Here is a 24,480-nt window from a genome sequence, read left to right as displayed (position 1 = left end):
GAGAACTTGAAGGAACAGTATACAAAAAAGCTAGATTCACTTTTACTTTAATTTAGAGAAACATTTTCAGTGTTCACAGGTGAATTGTGAATAGATCTCAGAAAGGTTTCAGAGTTTGGCACTGATTCAGTTCTGCAACGGAACCTCAATCTGGATCTGTCCAGAAAAGACCACATTCCTGACTTCCCTGGTATATCACGTGTGCACATGTGCGTTTGTGTATGTAGCTATAGTGGGATATCCTGTGTGTCATGTACATATTGCGTGTTTTGTGCGTGTTTTTGTGGGTCTGTAAGGATGTCCTGTGTGTTTTGTGTGTGTTTTTTTGGCTCTGCGAAGATGTTCTCTGTGCTTTGTGTGTGTATTTGTGGCTGTTGGAAGATGTCTCTTGTGTGTATGGAGGATTTGAGTTCTATCTTGGCTGTGTGGAGGTTCTCTTTTAAGATGAAATAGTAGCAGGCTGCATCTGCAAGGCAGTTCACACTGCTCACACACAGGCTGCTGTGGACAAAATGTCGCAGGGGGTGGGGATAGTCTGAGCACAACACTCTGTTGGACTCAGCACAGGGCCCGTTGTTGCTGGTCTTGTAGTGGAAGTACAGCAGTGCCGCAATATGGTAAGGGGTAAAACAGATGAGGAACACCAGCAGGTTGCTGAGGACAATCTTAACGCTTTTGTTTTTGCGCAGTTTCGGGTCATTGGATTTTCGTCTGCGTAGTTCTCTGAGGATCCGTACGACCTCAACAGAGCAGAACACCATCACTGCAGCACTACAACAGAACACAGTCTCCATGGACACCACAATCCAGCGGTTCTCCCAGGTGTCATTGGAGAAGTTCTGGAAGCAGTAGGAGTTGTTCTTATGGTGCAGGCCATAGACAGGGTAACTGCAGGAGAACACCAGGACCCAGATCACAGAACACACAGCTGTAGCTTTGCAGGGTGTTCGCAGGCGTCTTGCGGCGAAGGGGAAGCGCAGGGAAATATAGCGATCGGCTGCGATGCACACGCTCAGAAAAATACTCCCGTAAATGTTAACATAAAGTAGGCTCTCCAGCAGGGAGCAGAAGTGTCGGCCCAACTTCCATTGCGAGTTGTAGGCGTGGATTTTAAACGGCAGTGACAGCAGCAGCAGCGTGTCATTGATGATGAGATTCAGCAGAAAAATGGTGGACACTCTCCAGCGCCGCAATCTACGCAACTCCCAAAGAGCCGCCAGGTTCAGAGGAATCCCCAGGGTCAACACAGGCAGATACACCAACCACTGCATAAAGCACACCCAGTCAGAACAGCTACCAGACATTCTCCCCTCCTCTGCATTCACTTCCACGTGGCACACAGACGCATCCTGCATAACAGGGAAAACACCGTTAGCTCCCACTCTTGCTTCTTTATGTCCTTTCTCACTCTTTCTGTAAAACTGGAGGTGTGTGTTTCCTGTTACGGTACAAAAGACGCAGGAGGTTCTTTTACTGATGATGGGCAGTGTTTCCTATCACTGCCCCAGATATTTAATGACAACAGCTGAAAGAAAGGATTTCCAATGTTTTAAACATTTTGACTGTTTATAGTGGAACACTTTAAAACAGAGCAACTGGTAACTATGAACTCTTCACTCTTATTTTACCTCTAGAAATTTTTCACATATTCGAAATGTGTTTATATTTACCATTGGAAGAAAATTTTGGAAATATGTTTGAGCTTTTGTCGTTAAAGGTTCAGTGGAGTTAACACAGGAGATAGTCCTGATTTACTGCAGTTTAGAGAATGGCGGTGTGTCTGTGAGACATAGTTCGAATGACAGGTCAGAATTTCCCAGATACACCCTCAGAGTAATGAATTAAATTGTAACAGTTACAACATTTTAAAGGTTTTAAAAATGAACGGCAACTCAGAGTGGTTGGTTCTCACCATTTTTGAGAAAGAGCCTGCAGACCATACACTCACACATTGTTTCTCTAGCTCTCTTTTTCACACTGTCTCTCTCTCTCACACACACTCTTACTTGCACGCACGAACGCACACACACACACACACACAAATACTGTCTCTCCTGCAAACACACACACAACACACACACACACACACACACACACAAACTGTATGCAAATATAGTGCATGCCTTCAGTCCAAACCACACGGCATCATGGGTAAAGATTGGAAAGGACATAAACTGATTGTAATAATGATTACAAAACAGAAATGACATTACTCACGCAAACACACACATATGCTCCAGGGTAACTCTCTCTGCCAAAAGATTCAATGTGTTCTGTTTGTTTGAATAAGAAATTAAATTTAATGAAAGTTAAAATCACTTTATTATTCTTTTTTCTATTTCTATATAAACCTTAAAAATAAATCTTTAATTATTAAAATCCCTGAGAGTTGTTTTATTAACTACATTAAGTTTAAACTGAATTCACTTAAGTTTGCAGTCAGAGAAATCAACTTATTTTTTAAGTGTTTGTATTTTTTTAAATTAAAGGCATATATGCTAAAACATAAACTCAATATATTTAGAACATCAAAAGATTACTTACCGCAACTGCACCAACACACACACATAGAGAGAGAGAGAGAGAGAGAACACACAAGGAACAGAGGAAGAGAGAGAGACAAAGAACAGAGAGAGTGAGGCGGGGGGTATATTTCCTCTGTGAGTGGATGGTTTCGTCACACCTTGACCTGTTTTTTCTGCAGAAAGCTGCTGTGATGAAAACATTTCTGTTTAACACCAACGCCAACATCAGAAACACTTTCAAACATAAAAACAGGCTAAGAGGCTAACTGCTGCTGCACTGCATGCACTCCCCCCGTATTACAGTTTAATACAGTGTAATATGGACTCCCCCCATATTACAGTTTTTCCTCAGTCGCTTTGGAGCATTTCTAGAATCATTTATATTTGCACAACATTGTGTGCATTTCTCAAAAAATTTGAGACCACAAAAATTTGAGACAAACAACACCACAAAATGGATTACTGACAAATGCCTGTAACTTGCTCAAAATATTTAGTTCATGTCCCAGAATGAAGTATTTATACCAATGAACATGTCAGTGTCATCAGAAGACAAGACAAAACTTTGTTTCAGTGTTTACGAAAATATGTTTCATAAATATATTTTTAACCACATTGTCAGTCTGTCAGTAACCCTGTATGTGTTTTCTGAATGTTTTGATGACAGTGAAAATGCACTAGGCTGCACTTATTTGAAGTACATGAAAAAATAAATCAAATCAAATCAAATCAAATCAAATTTATTTATATAGCGCTTTTCACAACTGATGTTGTCACAAAGCAGCTTCACAGAATTCCAGTAAGACAAAATTTGACATGAAATGTAAAGACAAATGTAAAACCCTCAAGTGAGCAAGCCAGGGGCGACAGTGGCAAGGAAAAACTCCCCCAGCTGAGGAAGAAACCTTGGGAGGAACCAAGGCTCACAAGGGGTGACCCATCCTCCTCTGGTCAATCTACTGGTGATGATAGTTAGTAGTCCATGAGAACTTCAGTGTAGGGACAGCTTCAAGGCACTTGGTGGTTGCTGGAGCGTGGGCAGCTGGTCTGAAGCGTGGAGGAGGATCTCGACAGTCATCCATCAGTGTCCAGACAGACAGGTGGGCAGTCGTTTACTCGGAAAGATGTAAAGGGATGGAATTAGTTTTGAACTGTTTTGTGTTTGTAAAGTAGAAAATATGAAAATTTCCAGAGTGTGGCTAATGACTCCGGCAGATCTGACTATGACAGCATTAACTAAAAGGAGAGAACCAGAAGGACACACAGACACGGGAGCATCCTGAAACACTGGCATCCCTCCGCTCCACCGTCAACAAACCTGAGTGATCGCGAGAAGCGGCGGGACGACAGCACCAGCGTCTCAGTATACTATAATTCCCTGTGTCCATGGACCCCCCGGATCTGCCGCCTTTATCTATGGGGGAGCATTAGCTATCAAATGATAAACTAAACAAATGAGTTTTTAGCCTACATTTGAAGATTGCGACTGTGTCTGAGTCCCGAACATTTTTTGGAAGATCATTCCAGAGTTGGGGGGCTTTATAAGAAAAGGCTCTTCCCCCAGCTGAGGCCTTCTGAATTCTGGGAACATTTAAAAATCCAGTATTCTGTGATCTGAGTGAACGTGGAGGCTCATAATAGGAAATTGTATCTTGAAGATATTCAGGAGCAAGCCCATGTAGAGCTTTATATGTTAATAACAAAATTTTGTAGTCAATGCGGAATTTAACAGGCAGCCAATGAAGTGATGATAAAACTGGGCTGATATGTTCAAATTTTCTAGTTTTAGTGAGGACCCTAGCTGCAGCATTTTGAACTAGTTGAAGTTTTCTTAAATTGCTGCTGGTGCATCCTGACAGTAGTGCGTTACAGTAGTCAAGCCTTGAAGTAATAAAGGCATGTACTAATGTTTCTGCGTCCTGGAGGGATAAGGCATTTCTAATCTTAGCAATATTGCGAAGATGTAAAAAAGCTGTCCTAGTGATACTACCTATGTGTTGATCAAATGATAAATCCGGGTCAATTATGACACCAAGATTTTTTGCTGCTGAACCAGGTTTAACTGGAAAGTTAGCTAGATCTAAAATTAAATCTGATAATTTATTTCTTGTCACTTTTGGACCCAAAAGCAGGACCTCTGTTTTGTTGCTGTTTAGAAGGAGGAAGTTACGCAACATCCAGCCTTTCACGTCTTTTACACAGTCCTCTATTTTCTTTAATTTGTGTTTGTCATCGGGCTTGGCTGAAATATACAATTGTGTGTCGTCTGCGTAACAGTGAAAGTTAATGTCATGGTTTCTTATAACTGTGCCTAGCGGTAACATGTATAATGTAAATAATAATGGTCCTAAAATAGAGCCTTGTGGAATTCCAAATCTTACTTTAGAATAATTTGAATTTAGATTGTTTACTTTTACGAATTGATAACGTTCCGTTAAGTAAGATTTGAACCATAATAGGGCTGTCCCTGTGATTCCAACCATGTTTTCTAACCTTTCTATGAGAATATTGTGGTCTATTGTATCGAAGGCTGCGCTTAGGTCAAGAAGCACCAACAGGGATACGTGGCCTTGATCAGAGGCAAGAAGAAGATCATTTGTTATCTTGACTAGAGCTGTCTCTGTACTATGATGTTGCCTGAATCCAGATTGGAATTTTTCATATATATGATTCTTATGTAGATATGAACTAAGTTGTTGGGCCACAGCTCTTTCTAAGATCTTAGACAGAAATGGCAAATTAGAAATAGGCCTGTAATTAGACAGTGTACTAGCATCAAGATTTGGTTTCTTGATCATAGGTTTAATAACTGCTAGTTTAAAAGCTTTGGGTACATGGCCCAGACTAAGCGATGAGTTTACTATAGTTAAAAGAGGATCAATAATAGCTGGTAGTACTTCTTTGAGCAACTTTGTGGGAATTGCGTCAAGTGTGCAAGTTGTACAGTTTGCGGAGGTGATAATCTTCTCTAGTTCTAATTGTGGGAGTGGGTAAAAGGTTTCAAGTTTTTCTTTTACAGTTATATTATGTTTTATTTCATTCACATCAGGTGGCAGCCAGGATGGATTTGATCCTGTGGCTAGAGTTTGTTGTCTAATATTCTCAATTTTATTATTAAAAAAGTCCATAAAATCTTTACTGGTGAGAGTTGCTGGAATTAGTTGTTCAGAACCTGCTTGATTTTTTGTAATTCTAGAAAACACACTAAACAGTGCTCTCGGATTATTTTTATTATTGGAGATCAGCGAGGCCAGATATGCTGAGCGAGCTTTAGTGAGGGCATTTCTATACTCTATAAGGCTGTCCTTCCAGGCAGAATGAAACACTTCAAGCTTGGTTGATCGCCATTTCCGCTCTAGTTTTCGTAATGTTTGTTTTAAAGTACGGGTCTTATCGTTATACCATGATGCGAGCTTTTTCTGTCTTATACTTTTATGTTTAAGTGGTGCTACCTTTTCTAAAGTAGATCGACAGGTATTTTCTAGGTAGTCAGTTAGTACATCTAGGTCCATTGGGTCTGATGGAGTTGGAACTGGGGTCGATAGTTCTGGTAGGTTTTCTATAAATTGTAGGGCGGTAGATGGTTTTATTATACGCCTTGTAGAATAGCGAGGGTTCTTACATAGATTATGGATAAAACGTAGCTCATATGAAATTAAGTAATGATCGGAGATTGCTGAGGATTGCGGTAAGATATTAATTTTGTCAATGTTAAGACCTAGTGTCAGAACTAAGTCTAAAGTGTGGCTGCAGTAGTGTGTAGGCCCTGTTACATTTTGAGTAATACCAATAGAGTCTAAGATTGAGGTAAATGCCTTTTTTAGTGGGTCACTTTCCTTCTCGAAATGGATATTGAAATCTCCTACAATTATAACTTTATGATTGCACACCGCTAGGTTTGTAGCAAAATCGCTGAATTCTTTCAGAAATTCTAAGTAAGGCCCTGGTGGTCTGTAAATGTTGCATAATAAAAATGCGTCCTTTTTTGTGACCGGATTTGTAATAATAGTGGAGAGAACCTCAAAAGAAGAAAAGGTGTCACATTGTTTAAGACTAATTTCTAGGGTATTTTGGTAAATTACACATACTCCACCTCCTTTGCCTGATATTCTTGGGCTATGTGCATAATTATAGCCTAGGGGGGTGGCTTCATTTAGTGCTAAATATTCATTTGGTTTAACCCACGTTTCCGTGAGACAGAAAACATTGAATTTATGATCACTTATAATATCATTTACGATGAGTGCTTTTGAGTTTAGCGATCTTATGTTGAGTAACCCAAATTTTAGTTCTGAGGTGTTGCTGCTAGGTGTTGTGTATGATTTAATATTGATTAGGTTGCTGAAACAGGCTGATTTTGTTTTTCTACTTTTACATTTAGTTCGGGGGAAAGACACAGTCTCAATACAGTTGAACCTGGGTGACGCCTCAAGACAGTTCGCAGACGGTCGGTTTAGCCTGTCTGTCTGCGGCCTGGTCCCGGCTCTGGATTGTCAGCAGCTATCTACACTACTCTGCCGACTAACTAAAAGACTATGTGCTATACTGCAAGAAAGTAAGGCAGCACCCTCCCGCGTGGGGTGGATACCATCCCTACCTATAAGACCAGGCTTGCCCTCAAAACGTAACCAATTGTCTATAAAGCCCACTTGATTTTCGGAACACCACTTGGACATCCAGCAGTTTAACGCCGAAAGTCTGCTGTAAGCTTCGTCGCCACGCCGCATTGGTATGGGACCAGAGCAGATTACGGCATCGGACATCGTCTGGGCCAGTTTAATCACCTCTGTAATATTACCCTTAGTTACCTCAGACTGCCGCAGACGAATATCATTGGCCCCTACATGAATGACTACCCTCGAATATCTCCTATTAGCTAACAGTCTAAGGTTGCCACTAATATCCGGCGCTCTGGCTCCCGATAAACAGCTAACTGTTACTGCCGGCGCCCCTAAAGGAGTAGCTAGTTTCACGTGCCGAACAATAGAGTCTCCTATAACCAGAGCACTCTTAACAGGCTCCTCAGCGGGTGCTTCGCTGAGCGGGGCAAACCTGTTTGACACGCGAATCGGAGGAGCGTGGTGTCCCGGTGGGCTAGCTTTGGCCTCAGCGTTAGCATCAGCCTTAGCTTTCCGGCTATGACGCCGAGACGTCACCCATTCACCCCGCTGTGAGGGCTCTAACGCCGGAGTCGTGGGGGTGCTAACTCTCCCTAAAGCACCCGGAGTTGCTAACACTGAATCTCGCTGTTTATCCCTCAACAATAATAAGCTCCGGATGCGCACTTCTAGCTGGTCCACTTTATCCACCAGAGAGCTAACTAGCTTACACTTACTACAAATATAACCACTATATTTATCGCTAGAGGTGGAAAAGGGCGTTAAACTAAACATGCCACACTCTGAACAGGCAAAACAGCCAGTAGTAGCCATGGAATTGCAGGTACTTACCGCTTTTAGTGAATTTTAGTAACTTACACCAAGAACGTTACTCCAGGGTCCGGTGGCAGTTTTAGTGCCTCTGTAATGAATATTCCTGCGGAGACAATCTAAAAGATAGATCTATGGATGGTTAGTAGGTTATAAAAACAGATATAAATATAAAAATAACAATGGAAACGATTAAACAGGAAAACCCGAGCGATCAAAACAGCTTCCAAACGGGTACAGAAACAGCCAAACGGGTCTCAATAAAAAAAAAAAAATAAAAAAAATAAAAATTAGAAAAATTATTACTGTATGTGTGAAGAAACTGGACAAGATTCATATTCATGCTGTTTACTGTTACAGTTTTTCTCAGTTGTTTTAGAGCATTTCTCAAATCATATTGGCACAACATTATGTGCATTTCTCAAAAAATTTCGTACAAACAGCACCACGCCCTGGATTACTGGCAAATACCTATAACTTGCTCAGAATCCTTAGTTCAGGTCTCAAAATGAAGTTTTTATGTCAATGAACATATCAGTATCATCAGAATGACAGAATGACAAGACCTTGTGTCGTTGATTATAAACAGGACAGTCAAAATGTTTATCCACGTTGTCAGTATATCAGTAACTCTGTACATTTTTTCTGTTTCTCATTTGACAATGTTTTTGTATGTGTGAAATTTACTGAAAGAGACTGGACGAGATTTGCATTCATGCTCTTTACTGTTGGTCAATGACAGACCATGTCATTTTTTTTTCAGAACAGAAAGACAAAGCTGTTTAGCACACATGATGAAAAAATCTGACAAATCAGAAATATAAACATGAGAAACAGCCTTTAGGCAGAGACACATAGGTCTGCATGGAGAATTACACTGGAGTCTTTCTAGACCTCCTGACACTCCTGTCTGTTGGGCCACAGATTCTCATCAATATCACATCTGATATCTTCACTTGCAATGCAGCAGGGAACAAATCTTTTTGAATGTCTTATCCAGTCTCAATAGGCATCAGCTGTGATGTTCTCACATGCTGCATCCATAACAACCAGCAAGGTCATCTGAGTATGTGTCTGTCATCTTACTTATTTTGGTCTGTTGACCCTCTGGTAATTTCATTGTTCTTCTATTGTCAGAAACTCTGTGTTGTGCTCTGTCTATATATGATTTGCAATTGAAGGTTCCTGAGATGCACCTCTGAGCTATTTTAGAGGACTAGTGGATGAACTCTCCCCTTTATCAGTGAAAGTCATGGTTCACCTGAGAGCTACTCATCAGTTCAGTAGACATTTACCTTCAATGTCAGAATTATACAGAAATGTAAACATATGCTTTTTAAAAAATAGCTCATGACAGCTGGATCATCTTTTCTGAGTGTACTAACTTATGCAATGAACTAGTGCCTGGATATTTTGAGGTGCTGAACTGTTCAACAGAGAACCAGTCTAATACATTCTGACCAGCATGATAAAAGCAACTGATAATGAAAGTCAGGACCTGATTCTCCAAGTCAAACCCCTCTTGAGTTGAGTCCTAATTTAAAATCTTTTGTTTTCTTTTTGAGGCCATTAAACTAACCTTTTTGTCAGACCACTCGTCTGACTTTCCTAAAAGGACCAAATGATCAAAGCAAAAGGAAGTCTATACCCCCCAAAACCATTGAACAGGACTCCAATCTATATTCATGAATACAGAACTTCACTCACAGGACACCTGGTGACTTGTCACCTAGGAGTATACCAGGCTGATCCTCACCATTGTTATGTAAAGATTCAATCAAGACAGTTCCCGTCTTTCTGACCAACTTAAAACTGTGTAATTCTTACACTTCAGCATTAAAAAGAAAAGAAATCTCGTGTTCTAGAAGGAATACCTGTTACATCATAACACAGAGACTTTACGTGACACTTAAAATGACACCAAACATGAGCAGAAATCTACTGGAGATCCTAAATAAACTTTCTAGAATGACTGCAACCACATGGAAAGAATGCGCCCCCTCAGTGGCCGCCTTAAGCTACAACACCACGCGACATCAAAGAAGTCCTTTGTTCTGGCATCTGTGGCAATTCGTTCCTACAATGTAACCTTGTCAATCCAGGTGGTAAAGTGTTACAGACATACTGTTCTTGAAATCGCTGATATAATCCAACCTGGATTTGTAAAGATGAATGTTTTATTTCCACAGGCAACACTCAGTTGAATGAATAAGCGAATGAACCCTAGGTGCTTTTTTTAACATGACATTGAAATAAATCCTTCCCTTATTTCATGTATTATTCTGTATTTGGGTTAAAACTGTTTGTGTATATGCTATGTACAACACTCTAATAACACATCAAGAGAAATACCAAGTTACTAAGAAACATATTTTATCATGAAGACAAACAGACAAATAATCAATGACTTGGTCTAAAAGATTTCTCTGGGTGGCTCCAGCAAAATCACTGGAGGTCGGAGGTAAAATCAATCGGGGGTACTGGAGAAGAGAGTCCAACTGATAATTGAACCTCGGATCCAGGAGGAACAATGCAGTCTCCGCCCCGGTCATGGAACACAGGACCAGCTCTATACCCTCGCTAGGTTCTTGGAGGGTGCATGGGAGTTTACTCAACCAGTCTACATGTGTTTTGTGGATCTGGAGAAGGCATTCAACCGTGTCCCTCTTGATATTCTGTGGGGGTGCTCTGGGAGTATGGGTTATTGGGCTCTTTGCTACGAGCTATCCAGTCCCTATATAAACAGAGCAGGAGTCTGGTTCGTATGGCTGGCAGTAAGTCCGACTGGTTTCCAGTCAGAGTTGGACTCAGTCAGGGCTGCCCATTTTCATTGATATTCTAATTTTATGACCAGCACCTGTAGAATGAAAGATGCAGCAACTGATATCACAGCTCTACATTGTCAATGTTTTGTAAACATCCAAAAAAGTTGGGACACTAAACAAATTGTGAATAAATACTGAATGCAATGATGTGGAGATGGCAAATGTCAATTTTTTATTCGTAATAGAACATAGATGACAGATAAAAAGTTTAATCTGAGTAAATGTAACATTTTAAAAGAAAAATATGTTGATTCAAAATTTCACAGTGTCAACAAATCCCAAAAAAGTTGAGACAAGTAGCAATAAGTGCCTGGAAAAAGGAAATTGAGCATATAACGAACAGCTGGAAGACCAATTAACACTAATTAGGTAAATTGACAACATGATTGGGTATAAAAAGAACTTCTCAGAGTGTCAGGGTCTCTCTGAAGCCAAGATGGTAAGAGGATCACCCATTCCACCATTGTTGCGTAGAAAGATAGTGCAGCAATACCAGAATGGTGTTACCCAGCATAAAATAGCAAAGACTTTTAAGTTATCATCATCAACCGTGCATAACATCATCAAAAGATTCAGAGAATCTGGAACAATTGCTGTGCGTAAGGGTCAAGGCCGTAAAACTCTTCTGGATGCTCGTGATCTCCGGGCCCTTAAACGTCACTGCACCTCAAACAAGAATGCCACTGTCAAGGAAATAACAGAATGGGCTCAGGAATACTTCCAGAAAGCATTGTCAGTGAACACAATCCACCGTGCCATCCGCCGTTGCCAGCTGAAACTCTACAGTGCAAAGAGGAAGCCATTTCTAAGCAAGCTCCACAAGCTCAGACGTTTGCACTGGGCCAGGGGTCTTTTAAAATGGAGTGTGGCAAAATGGAAGACTGCTCTGTGGTCAGATGAGTCACGATTTGAAGTTCATTATGGAACACTGGGACGCCATGTCATCCGGACCAGAGAGGACAAGGATAACCCAAGTTGTTATGAACGCTTGTGGCATGGGCAGCTTGCATGTCTGGAAAGGCACCATTAATGCAGAGAACTATGTTCAGGTTCTAGAACAACATATGCTCCCATCTAGACGTCATCTCTTTCAGGGAAGACCCTGCATTTTTCAACAAGATAATGCCAGACCACATTCTGCAGCAATCACAATATCATGGCTACATAGGAGATCCGGGTACTGAAATGGCCAGCCTGCAGTCCAGATCTTTCACCTATAGGGAACATTTGGCGCATCATAAAGTGGAAGGTGCAACAAAGAAGGCCCAAGACGATTGAACAGTTAGAGGCCTGTATTAGACATGAATGAGAGAGCATTCCTATTTCTAAACTTGAGAAACTGGTCTCCTCTGTCCCCAGACGTCTGTTGAGTGTTGTAAGAAGAAGGGGGGATGCCACACAGTGGTAAAAAATGGCCTTGTGCCAACTTTTTTGGGATTTGTTGACGCCATGAAATTTTGAATCAACATATTTTTCCCTTAAAATGATTCATTATCTCAGTTTAAACTTTTGATCTGTGATTTGTGTTCTATTCTGAATAAAATATTAGATGTTGGCACCTCCACATAATCCATTCAGTTTTTGTTCACAATTTGTTTAGTGTCCCAACTTCTTTGGAATCCGGTTTGTATTTAAACTGTTCAGTTTCCACTAAATACTAATATTTTCTACAACTTTTATTGAGTTTAAATACATCTAAAAGCAGAGAAAGAGACACAAAGAGAGACTTAGAGAAAAAGAGAGAGAGAGTGAGAGAGGCTCTTTATGAGTTAAACTGTCAACAGTGCCTGCAGGTGTGCAGACTTGTGGCATGTACAAACAAACTTGAAAACAAAACAAACCACAGAGCACTGTACAAAGGCGGGCGGAAAGAACAGAGTTACATAAGCAGAGAGATAGAGACGGCTAGAAAATTAGATATAGATGGACTGATAGATTGTTGGTGGAGTATAGTTTGAATCTGAGTTTGTGATACACTGGAGGGCCAGAGGCTGTAGATTTACATCACTGTTGTTTTTGCCAGTTTACTGCTCATTCATTGGCACATTATGTTCTTATTGTATAAACCTATTAAATACTTTATAAAACCCAACGCTCTGTCAACGCAGTAAAGAGGAGACATAGCTCACCACTTTGTGCAAAATTTGTAAAGAATTATCCAAGAGTTCATCATCTCTACTAATAATTCCAAAGGTTTCAGGTAATTCACCATCTAATGGACCATCTCCCCAACCTGTCATCAGTGAAAAGCCAACATTTGTCGTAGTGTGGATGGGTCATCACAAAACTGCAGTGCCTAATCTTCTCAATACCCAAACACTTTTGGAGTGAGTTGCAGGAGTCAGGTTCTAAAAGGATTTCTGCAAAATACATTCATGTTTAAAACACTGTAAATCTTTTTTTTTTTAATAAAGTTTCATGATAATGAACACATCACAGATTCCTGTCTTCATTACTGTTAACAATGAGGACATAAATTACTGACAATTTTATCAAATACAGAACAGGTAAAATCTGGAACAGCCAACAGTTTTTTTTTTTTTTAATTTTCTCAGCCCTCTGTTTTGACTCAGTGTGAAAGCAAACAGAGTTACTGTAGTTAATGCACCTGAGCTAACTGCCAGAGGTAAAGATGTTTGGGTGATTATTTGTTGTATTATTATTAATAATACTCTAGATTATTTATTTATTTATTTATTACTGCTCTGTCTGAAATGCATGTATGTGTGTTTACAATATTTTACTTCACACACAAACAAACACATGCATTTTTGAGTACTGATTGTTCACCAGTTAATCAGAAACAAATGTGCAACTACTAAAGAGAAAATACAGGGAAGTATTTCATTATAATCACAAATTATTACTGATAAAGAGAAAGGGTAGAGGGAAAATGATGACAGTTCTCCACGTCACATCTCAGTAGACCAGAAAACAAAATAAACCAACAAAAAGAAAATCATTTAACTAGAAAATCTCCAGTGAATACTTCATCCAAGAAATGATCAATTCAAAATGGTTTAATGGTCTAAGAGGTAGTGAATCTTTACAATAGAATTGTATTTGACCACCAAAAAATAGCAACCAGCTAGAATACCACAGCAACATGAGCCCTGTGGCTCCTGTAATCACTGTAACTGAATGTAACTGTAAATATGACTGTAACTGTAGTTACTGTACTTTAAATAACTCTAAATGCAACTCTAAATGTAACGATAACTGTAATAACACCGTAATTCCATTAACTATCTAGCGGGGGAAAGTTCATGAACAAATTTAGAATTTGGTTTGTCACATATTGCTAACATTGTTGCAACATTACCTTATATTCTTATTAATAGCCATAAGGTTATATTAGTATAACCACAAAAAAATGACCACATCAAATAATTCTTAAAACCTTAAAGGACTGTCAATATATTTTTAGACTACTACCTTAAAGGTCCATCTTAAAATCTAACTTTAAATGACCACTGTAAAAACCATTTATACAATATTTGTATGAAAACCATAACTTGAAATTGGTCCCAAATTTGACAGGATGGGGCCTAGTATACCCAGGTGTCAGCATCTGAAATCCTGTGGTTATAGAATGAAAATGGACAGAGTTAGAGCAGTTTGAAATTTGGCGCAATGCATTCCTATGGGAAAAATTCCCAATTTGGAAGCTTGTATTCTGAAATCCATAAGTCAGATCGCTGTACAAAAACCATACCCCACACTGAAAATCGAATGACATTGTACGAGAAAGAACTTTTGGCAATCGATTTGATGCAAGAACAGTGCAGACTGAGCATGATTTTTTTGTGTTATGGCACAAACATAAAAAAAAATATAAAGGTGTGCTCATTGAAGTCTATGGGGCCTGGGGCCTGGGGCCTGGGACCCTCCCTAGTGCTGAACTGTCACGCCCAAAGGTGACACCTCGCCTCTGTTCCTGTGTTGGCGGTGACCTCCGCCGCTCCTGTCCCTGTGAAGGCGGCATCCGCCGCTCCTGTTCCCGCAAAGGAGGCGAGCGAGATTATCCAGGCCGCTCCAGATTCAGCGAGGGCGGCGATCCAGGCCGCTCTGGATTCAGTGAGAGCGGCGATCCAGGCTGCTTCGGATCCAGCTAGGGCAGCGATCCAGGCCACTCCTGTTCCCGAGATGGCGACAACCTCCGCCGCTTCAGTTCCAGTAATGGTGGCGAACTCAGCCGCTCCTGTCCCAGAGAAGGCAACTTCCTCAGCTGCTCCTGTCCCAGAGAAGGCGTCTTCCTCAGCCACTCCTGTCCTAGAGAAGGCGGCTTCCTCAGCCGCCCCTGTCTCTGCACCCGTATCTGTGGCCCTGGCCACTTCAGTTCATGTCAGTAGATCAGCCCCAAGGACTTCGGGGCCAATCCCTAGAGCTGTACCCAGGCTGGCTTCTCGGACAGCCCCACAGACTTTTGCCAGTCTTGGGCACCCTCCAGTTTTGGTTCCCCTGTCTGTCCCTGTCTTGGATCCTGTTTCTCTCCATATCCCAGTACTTGTGTCTGCCTTTGTCTCTGTCCCAGTCCTTGTCACTGTGTTCGTGTAAGTACCTGGGAACGTCCTGGTCCCTGTTCCCCTGCCAAGTCCTGTCCAGTCCCTGTTTCAGTCCAGTGTCTTGTCTCCTGTCTCGTCTCCCGTCCAGTCCCATTACCCAGCCTCAGTCCTGTCACCTGTCCTACCTCAAGTCCAGTCCCCAGTCTCTAATCATGTCCATTCCCCGTATCCATCCATCCGTCCAGCACCCTGTCCTGTTCTCTGTCCAGTCACATGCTCCTGTCCAGTCTTCCGTTCCTGGTCCTGTTTTGTCCCCAGTCTTGTCTCCATTTTCTAAATCTGTTCAATCTCAGTCCCCATCTAGTGTCCAGTCAAATGTCCAGTCTCATGTCTCCACTCCCATCCTGTCTAATCCTCTCCTGTTTCTGTCGTGTCCTGAGTCCTGTAGGTTCATTGTCTTGTTTTCCATGCTCTCTCCTGCACCAGATCCTGGGGGGTCTAGGTGTACGCGCCCTGGGGGTGGCGCGTTCAGGAGGGGGCATCTGTCACGCCCTTGTCCTGTCATGTATGTTTTCCCCACCATGTGCTCACTTAGCACATGGCTCTGTTTGTTATTGTCCGTGTCTCCGCCCTAGTCACGCCTTTGTTCCACCTCCTTGTCAGTGTCATTTGTAACCCTGCCCCCTCGTTATCTGTTTCAGGTGTCCCTTGTCTGTGTGGTGTATTTAAGTTCCCTTGTCTCTCACCCTCGTGTTGGACATTCCACATTCGCTGGTCTGATTGTCTTGTCTGTTCCTCATCCTCCTCCCTATCAAGTTGGTTTGTGTCTCTCTAGTTTGTTTCTCTGGTCTGTTAGTGTTTCCTTTCCTGTGCTTTGTGTACTTTTGTGGTTTCTGTCTGTAGTCTGTTAGCTCTCTCTGTTCAGGTCTCTGTATAAGCTCTCTTTGTCAAGGTTTATCTCTTTAGCTATCTCTGTCCAAGTCTCCCTGCCTAGCTCTTTCTTTGTCTAAGTATGCTGTTGTGAGATCATTTCTGTCTTGTTATCTTTTGTTTAAATAAAAGTATACTGTGTTTTAGCAAGTGTGTCCACCTCCGTCAGTCCGCCTGCCTGACAGGAACAAACCCTAATAACTCAAACTTATTAAAAATGTTTTAATATTTATAGGTTTTAGAGAGTTGAAATTTAGAGAATTCCACTTAAAAAAAGCCCACCTTTAGAAACATTTATTTAAATTAGACTTCCACTTTACATAAATGACAACTTCAAATAACCCTTAAAACCTCAAAAAGACCACCAATACATTTTGATTGCCCCCTTTAAAAATTCCACCTTAAGAAACCATAATTTTATTAAGACATCTACATTATAAACAACAATGTTGTTTCGATTTCCACCTTAAAGATGACCTTTAAAATCTTAGACTGTCTATATATTTTTGTGTCCCTCACACCCCTCCCCCTCCCTTTCTTTCTCTCTCACACACACGCATGTAGGGCAGAGAGATTCAGAATTCAATAAATTCCTATGGGGTTACAAACTCATGTAGCTTTGAAATTTTTCCTGTTAATTTGTTAACAAAACATACCATAGCAACAAGGACACTCTGGGGATCAATCTGGTGTAAACATTTTTCAGTCTGAGCAATAATTGATCATGCTATAACGAGTTAATTACAGAACAAGTTTTTGAAACTGCGCGCTGAGCCGCTCTGAAATACATTCAAATCTATGGGAGCCAAAACCCTCCTTGGTGCCGAACAAAAATTCATAACTCGTATTTTCAGAAACCATATTTTCAAATGTTCTCACAGGTGCTAGAAAAGGGAAATTTATGTATTTCAAATTTAAACAAAGTATCTAGGTGAAAGTATAAGGAAGTTATGGGGAAATATTTGGCTGAAAATGGAATAGCTCTAGGGATTGATTTGGTGTAAAACTTTTGTAACTCAGAAAATGTATTTTCAAAAGATTTCAAATATGTAGGTGCTAGAAAGGGAAATTTCTGTACCATTTAGAATTTAAATTAAGTCTCTAGGTGAAAGTTTAAGGATGTTATGGGGAAATGTTCAGCTGAAAAGTGATAAAAGGCCTCTTGCTATCCCCCTTAGTAATTCACTGCCCCTACAGCTTTCTATTGCCCACTACATCTCTGCATGGATTATTACTACCCCCTACAGATCTCCACTGCCTCTACATCTCTACACAGGCTCATACAGCTATCCACAGGTTCTTGCAGCTCTCCACTGTCTCCTACATCTCTCCATGGGCTCTTACAGCTATCCATTGCACCTTACAGTCCTCCACTGTTCCTCCAGCTCTCCACTGCCCCAAAACCTTTCCATGGGTTCTTACAGCTTTGCACTGCCCCCTGGAGTTCTCCACTCAATACTACTAATCTTCTTACTACCCTAAATATATATCTGCAGTGCCCCTTACACCTCTTCATAGGTTCTTACAGGTCTCCACTGCCCCCTGCAGATTTTCACTGACCCCTACACCTCTAAAAGGGCCCTTACAGTCCTCCAGTGCCCCCTGCAGCTCTCCACTGCCCCTAGATCTCTCCACATGCTCTTACAGTTATCCACTGCCCCCTACAGCCCTCCACTGCCCCTTACATGTGTTCATTACACCTGACAGTCCTGCACTGTAAGTACAGCTCTCCCTACATTTCTCCACTGGTTTATACAGCTTCCACCTGCAGCTCTCCACTGCCCCCTACATCTTTCTGCAGGCTCTTACAGATATCCACTGCCCCTTACATCTCTCCAATGCACCCTAAAAATCTCCACATCCCTGTAAATCTTTACAAAGTCTCTTACATCTCTATACTGCCCTCTACATCTCTCCACCTTTGCACCTCTCCACTGGCCCCTACACCTCTCCATTGACCCTACATTTCTCCATGGGTTCTTATAGTTCTGCACTGCCTCCTACAGCTCTCCATTGGCCTTTGCAGCTCTCCACAGGATATTACAGCTATCCAGATTGTAAACAGACTGGGTATTTCACACTACACAAAGGTTTTTGTCAATTTTAACACACTACATGACCCCAAATTTCCCAACCAAATACAAAACTCGGGTTTCCTAGGAGATACAGATAAATATGGATGTATAAGTCTCAGTGGTTATTGCTTGTGCTGCTGTTTATATACATTCACAAAGAAAAAAACAGGTCGTGGATGTGAAGACTTAGTCAGGGCAGTCTCTACACACTGCAGCAGGAGCTGGAGTTAGAATACCGTTGGAATAAAGGCTGTGTTTTGTGGCTCACTATGTTTTCCTACAAGTAATACTCATTATTTGGGGACATGTACATCCTGCGACTGGTCTGAAATGCCATTTCGAGGCAAAATTATTTAGAATCGGACTAAAAGTCATGTAGTGTAACCCCAGCCTAAGGCATGCCAAAGAACACTGACTTCATTCAAGCAAAGAAGCACGCTAACACAGGTCAGCACCAGTCCTTAAGGTGCATTTCACAAGTGTAAAAAGCCGTTCAGTCAGGTTATACCATGTCTTCCTATTTGTACTTGTTATTGCATTGTGGAAATCTATATTTTTTCATGGCTCTTAAACTTAAATTTTTTTAATGTGCAGTTAATTAAAAGTAAATGTTGTTAATTCAAGCTTATTATCTTATTAGCAATACTTAAAAAAAATAAAATCTTTAGCAATATAAATATCTGGATTTATAAGAATCTGTTTACTAGTTAAGATAGATAGAGTTGGTATCAATACTCTGTAGTGGCAGATACTTCAACATGAAATATCTATATTGGAAGGGAAAAAGTGATATTGGTTGCTTCCTTAGCTTTTACAGCCATTCACCGCTCCCCTATATCTCTCCACTTCCCAGTAAATCTCTCCAGAGGCTCATACATCTACACTGCCCCTTACATCTCTCTACTGCCCTCTACATCTCTCCACTGCTCCCTACATCTCTCCACTGCCCCTATCTCTCTCCATGGGTTCTTACAGCTCTGCATTGCCTCTTGGAGCTCTCTGCTGCACCCTACATCCCTCCACAGGCTCTATTCACTGTCAGCTACAGCCTTCCACTGCCCCTACAGCTCTTCACTTCCACATACATCTCTCCAAGGGTTCTTAAAGCTCTCCACTGCCCCCTGCATCTCTCCACTGCCCCCTACATCTCTCCATGGGATTGTAAAACTCTCCACTGCCCCCTACATTTCTCCAAGGGCTCTTACAGTTCTTCACTGCCCCCTGCATCTTTCCACTGTTCCTACAACTGTCCATGGGGTCTTACAACTCTTCACTGCCCCCTGAAGCACTCCAGTTCCCTTACATCTCTCCATAGCCTCTTACAGCTATCAACTGCCCCCACAGCTCTCCAGTGCCCCTTACAGGTCTCCATTACCACCTACATCATATATCTCTCCATGGACTCTTACAGCTATCTACTGCCCCCTACATCTGTCCACTTCCGCGTAAATTTTTACACAGGCTCTCTACATTGCCCCTTACAGCTCTCCACTGCCAGTGCAGCCTTCCATAGCACCCTATATTTTTCCACAGGTTCATAAAGTTTTCCACAGACCCCTGCAGCTCACCACTGCCTCCTACATCTCTCCACAGAAGTTACAGCTATCCACTGCCCCCTATATTTCTACACTGGCTCTTAAAGGGGTCCACTACCCCTACATCTCTCCACAGGCTATGCACTGCCCCTACAGCCCTCCTTTGCCGTTATTGCTCTGCACAGCCCCCTGCAGCTGTCTACTGCCCCCTGCAGTTATCCACTGCCCATACATCTTACCATGGTCTCTTGCAACTATCCACTGTACCCTCTCTCTCCAGGCCCTATAGCTCTCCACTTCCCTCTACAGCCCTCCACTGCCAGTACAGCTCTCCATTGCCTCTTACAGCCCTCCACTGCCCCCTAGACCTCTCCAAGGGCTGTACAGCTATCGACTGCCCCCTACATCACTTCACTGCCCCGTACATCTCCCCACAGACTCTTATAGCTCTCCACTGCCCTCTAGATTTCTCCATTGCCCCTCACTGCCACCTACAGGTGCTGGTAATAAAAGAAGTATATCATGAAAGAAGTGAAAATTGTATATTATACTCATTCATTACACACAGACTGATATTTCAAGTGTTTATTTCTTTTAATTTGGTGATTATATCTGACAACTAATGAAAAACCCCAATTTCAGAATCTCAGAAAATTAGAATATTGTGAAAAGGTTCAATATTGAAGACACCTGGTGCCACACTCTAATCAGATAATTAACTCAAAACACCTGCAAAGGCCTTTAAATGGTCTCTCACTTCTGACTTGACAGTTGTCCAAAAGACGACCATTGACACCTTATACACGGGTTTCAGCATCGCATTCCTTGTTTCAAGCCACTCTTGAACAAGAGACAGCATCAGAAGCGTCTTGCACCTGGGATAAAGACAAAAAGGACTGGACTGCTGCTGAGTGGTCCAAATTTATGTTCTCTGATGAATGTAAATTTGGCATTTCCTTTGGAAATCAAGGTCCGGAGGAAGAGAGGAGAGGCACAGAATCCATGTTGCTTGAGGTCCAGTGTAAAGTTTCCACAGTCAGCAATGGCTTGGGGTGCCATGTCATCTGCATGTCTTTGTCCACTGTTTGTTCTGAGGTCCAAGGTCAATGAAGCTATCTACTAGGAAGTTTTAGAGCACTTCATGCTTCCTGTTGCTGACCAGCTTTATGGAGATGCAGATTTCATTTTCCAACAGGACTTGGCACCTGCACACTGTGCCAAAGCTACCAGTACCTGGTTTAAGGACCATAGTATCCCTGTTCTTAATTGGCCAGCAAACACATCTGACCTTAACCCCATAGACAATCTATGGGGTATTTTTTAGAGGAAGATGCAATACGCCAGACCCAACAATGCAGAAGAGCTGAAGGCCACTATCAGAGCAACCTGGGCTCTCATAACACCTGAGTAGTGCCACAGACTGATCAACTCCATGCCATGGCACATTGCTGCAATAATTCAGCCAAAAGGAGCCCCAACTAATTATCGAGTGCTGTACATGCTCATACTTTTCATTTGGCCAGCATTTCTAAAAACCTTTTTTTTTTTTGTAATATTCTAATTTTCTGAGATACTGAATTTGAGGTTTTCATTAGTTGTCAGTTATAATTATCAAATTAAAAGAAATAAACACTTGAAATATATCAGGCTGTGTGAAATGAATGAGTATAATATACAAGTTTAACTTTTTGAATGGAATTACTGAAATAAATTAACTTTTTCATTATATTCTAATTTTATGACAAGCACCTGTGCATTTCTACATGAATACTTAAAGCTTTCCACAGCCCCCTGCAGCTCTCAACTGACCCCTAAACCTCTCCAAGGGGTTATGCACTGCCCCCTACATCTCTCCATGGGTTCTTACAGCTCCCCACAGCCCCTGCCACTCTCCACTGCCTGTTACAGGTCTCCATGGGTTCTTATAATTAACCACTACCTCCTACATCTATCCACTGTCTCTTACAGTTATCCACTGACCCCTACAGCCCTGCTCTGCACCTACATCTCTCCACTGCCTCATACAATACTCCACTGTCCCCTGTATCGATCCACTGCCCCTACATGTCTCCACAGGCTCTTACAGCTGTTCACTGCACCTTACAGCCCTACACTTCCCCTACAGCTCTACACTGGCCCTAAAACTGTCCACAGGTTCCTACAGCTCTCCACTACCCCCTGCATCTCTCCACTGCCCATACAGTTCTCCATTGCTTCCTACAGCACTCCAGTGCCAGAACAGTTCTTCACTGCACCTTACAGCCCTCCACTGCCCCTTCATGGTAATAATCATTTCTTCATGATTATTTACAGTTGTTCACTGCCCCCTAGAACTCTGCACTGGCTCTTACAGCCCTCCACTGCCCCCTATATTTATCCACTGGCTCTTACAGCCCTCCACTGCCTGCTATATTAATCCACTGGCTCTAATAGCTCTCCCCTGCCCCCTATCAACTTCCAAAGGCAGAGGGGATCCATGGTCTGGGACAACTGGCTGGAGGAGTAAACAGGTTTTAACAGAGAAACATGAAAGGTTGGGGCTATGCGATAATGGGCAGGTGATTACAGATGATAAAACACAGGGTTGCCCTACTTGACAATCTTAAATGATCCACGTTGGGCAACATGTTGGCTTAGTGGTTAGCACGTTTGCCTCTCAGCGCTGGGATCTTGGGGTCAAGTTCTATCTGAGTGGAGCTTCCATGTTCTCTCTGTTTCTGTGTGGGTTTCCTCTGGGGTCTCTGGTTTCCTCCCACAGTCCAAAAACATGGAGGTTAGGTGAATTGGCTTCTCTCATAAATGTCCTGGTGTGTATGTGAATAAATGTCTGTATGTGTGAGTGAATGTGTATGTGCCCAAATTGGCGCTCTATCTTAGGTGAAACCCTAGTGCCTGATGCAGTCCTCCAGGTGAACAGTTGTTCCTGGTCAATAAAAACCTGGACATTAAATAAATTAAGTTCCTGGACATATAAAAAATGTAATTAATAAAAACAATAAATCTGGGATTAAGCTTTTTGCATGGGGTCTTCAACCTGAGATCTTTAGGAGACAGTCATACCAGTTGTCCAGGGGTATACTGAGGACAGACTCTGCAGCAACAATCTGCTTAGATCTTCTGCCTCCTAACAGCCCTTAGTAAATCTACATGTGTGGTTTCCCAGGTTTGTTCGGTTCTCCTAAACCAATCATTCACTTCAGGAACATCTGTAGGCTCTCCTGACCAAGAAAAGAAAGGTTGTTGATAGCAAAGTATACACGGGAAGGGAGAGAGACCCACAGATGAATGAAACAAAGAGTTTTGTGATATTCAGCCCATGGTAGATGCGATTCCAATCATGCCAACATTACTACAGTATGAGTGAAGGAATCGGCCTATTTCCTGATTTAAGCATTCAACCTGTCTAGTGGACTGTGGTTGATAGCCAGATGTTAGACTAACTGATATATTCAACATGGAACAAAAAGACAGCCATACTTGGGAGGTGAACTCTGCCCCAGTCTGAAACAATATCCTCAGGAAGACCATTAAATTTGAATACCTTTTGAAAGAGAGCCTCAGCCATTTCCATTGCTGTGGTTAAGTTGGGGAGAGGAATAAGTCAACAGCCCTTAGAGAAACAATCAATGGCAACCAGAACAGTGTTTTTTCCTTGGGAGGGTGGCAGGTCCATGACAAAATCCACAGCAATATGAGACCATGGCCGTTGTGGAATTGGAAGCAGTCGTAGTAATCCTGCTGGAAGTTGTCTAGATGTTTTACTCAGGGCACTAACAATACAGTTCTTAACAAAGGTCTCAACATCATCAACAACTGTAGGCCACCAATATTTATTTCTTACTGGGTTAATGTTTGTTGACTACCTGGGTGTCCTGAACTGGGGGAGGAATGAATCATCTCAAGCAAGGTAGCTCAAAGGGAAAAGGGTACATATGTTCAATTTCTGGGATATTCTCAATTAAAAGGTGAATCAGAGCTTCAGATCATCAAAAGCATCCTGGGCTGAAGAGTCCCAAACTAGAGTTTTGGTATTGCCTTTGAGGAATGAAGTAAGTGGGGCAGCTACAGTGCTAAACTTTCTAATAAATCTGTAAAAGTTGGTGTGATGAGGTCAGTGAATTAGACCCATCACCAAGACTGGAATATACATTAAGGAATGTATATTGGTATTATTACTTACCTTGTGTTTCAGTTCCTGTTCCTAGGGGAATGGCAGCGAATTTCCTGTCTCTCTTTGTGCTAGCCGAATGGCCCACGGTGAGGTATAGAGAGGGGGAGGGAAGAGCTGGATTCAGGAACCTGTGAAAGGGAAAAAGCAAATAAGTAAAACTATTAACAAACTATGTTCATAGATAAACACTTACCAGTGAAGCTGGAATGAGATGTGCTGGGGATATCTGTTAATGGTTATATTGAAGGGAATAAATATCTTCCTGTGAGTAACTTTCTTACCCCTTTGCCAGAGTTGGGTTAGTCCAATTAAGAGAGGGGTGGGTCTAAGTTCCTAAAAGGAGGGGGATTTGGCTGCAGTAGCCAGGTGAAGGTAGAGGGAACTGCAGTACGGACAAACTATGTCTGTGTAGGTCTAACGCGCTCTTTTTATTTTATTTTCTTTTCATTTCTTTTCACCAAATATTCATAGTGGCTGGTAGCAGT

At 41.9% G+C, this 24,480-nt stretch overlaps 1 protein-coding gene across 4 annotated transcripts; it reads right to left on the bottom strand.

Annotated features, from left to right (window-relative positions):
- Positions 1-17: 17 nt before the first annotated feature.
- On the bottom strand, positions 18-24,480 carry LOC136675868 (G-protein coupled receptor 55-like). Of its 4 annotated transcripts, none has more exons than XM_066652660.1 (2): positions 24,005-24,480; positions 18-1,349 (listed from the first exon to the last, which is right to left on the bottom strand). In XM_066652660.1, exon 2 carries the CDS (start codon positions 1,302-1,304, stop codon positions 228-230), a length of 1,077 nt encoding a protein of 358 aa, XP_066508757.1. In that variant the 5' UTR covers positions 1,305-1,349; positions 24,005-24,480; the 3' UTR covers positions 18-227. The 4 variants fall into 4 exon arrangements, with proteins under 4 accessions (XP_066508757.1, XP_066508756.1, XP_066508758.1 ...); XM_066652659.1 differs by lacking the exon at positions 24,005-24,480 and adding an exon at positions 23,366-23,394; XM_066652661.1 differs by lacking the exon at positions 24,005-24,480 and adding an exon at positions 2,545-2,560.

Source organism: Hoplias malabaricus, chromosome X1, assembly GCF_029633855.1.
Source record: "Hoplias malabaricus isolate fHopMal1 chromosome X1, fHopMal1.hap1, whole genome shotgun sequence".
In the NCBI taxonomy this organism is placed as follows: domain Eukaryota; kingdom Metazoa; phylum Chordata; class Actinopteri; order Characiformes; family Erythrinidae; genus Hoplias; species Hoplias malabaricus.
This window is presented reverse-complemented; position numbering and strand designations above follow the sequence as displayed.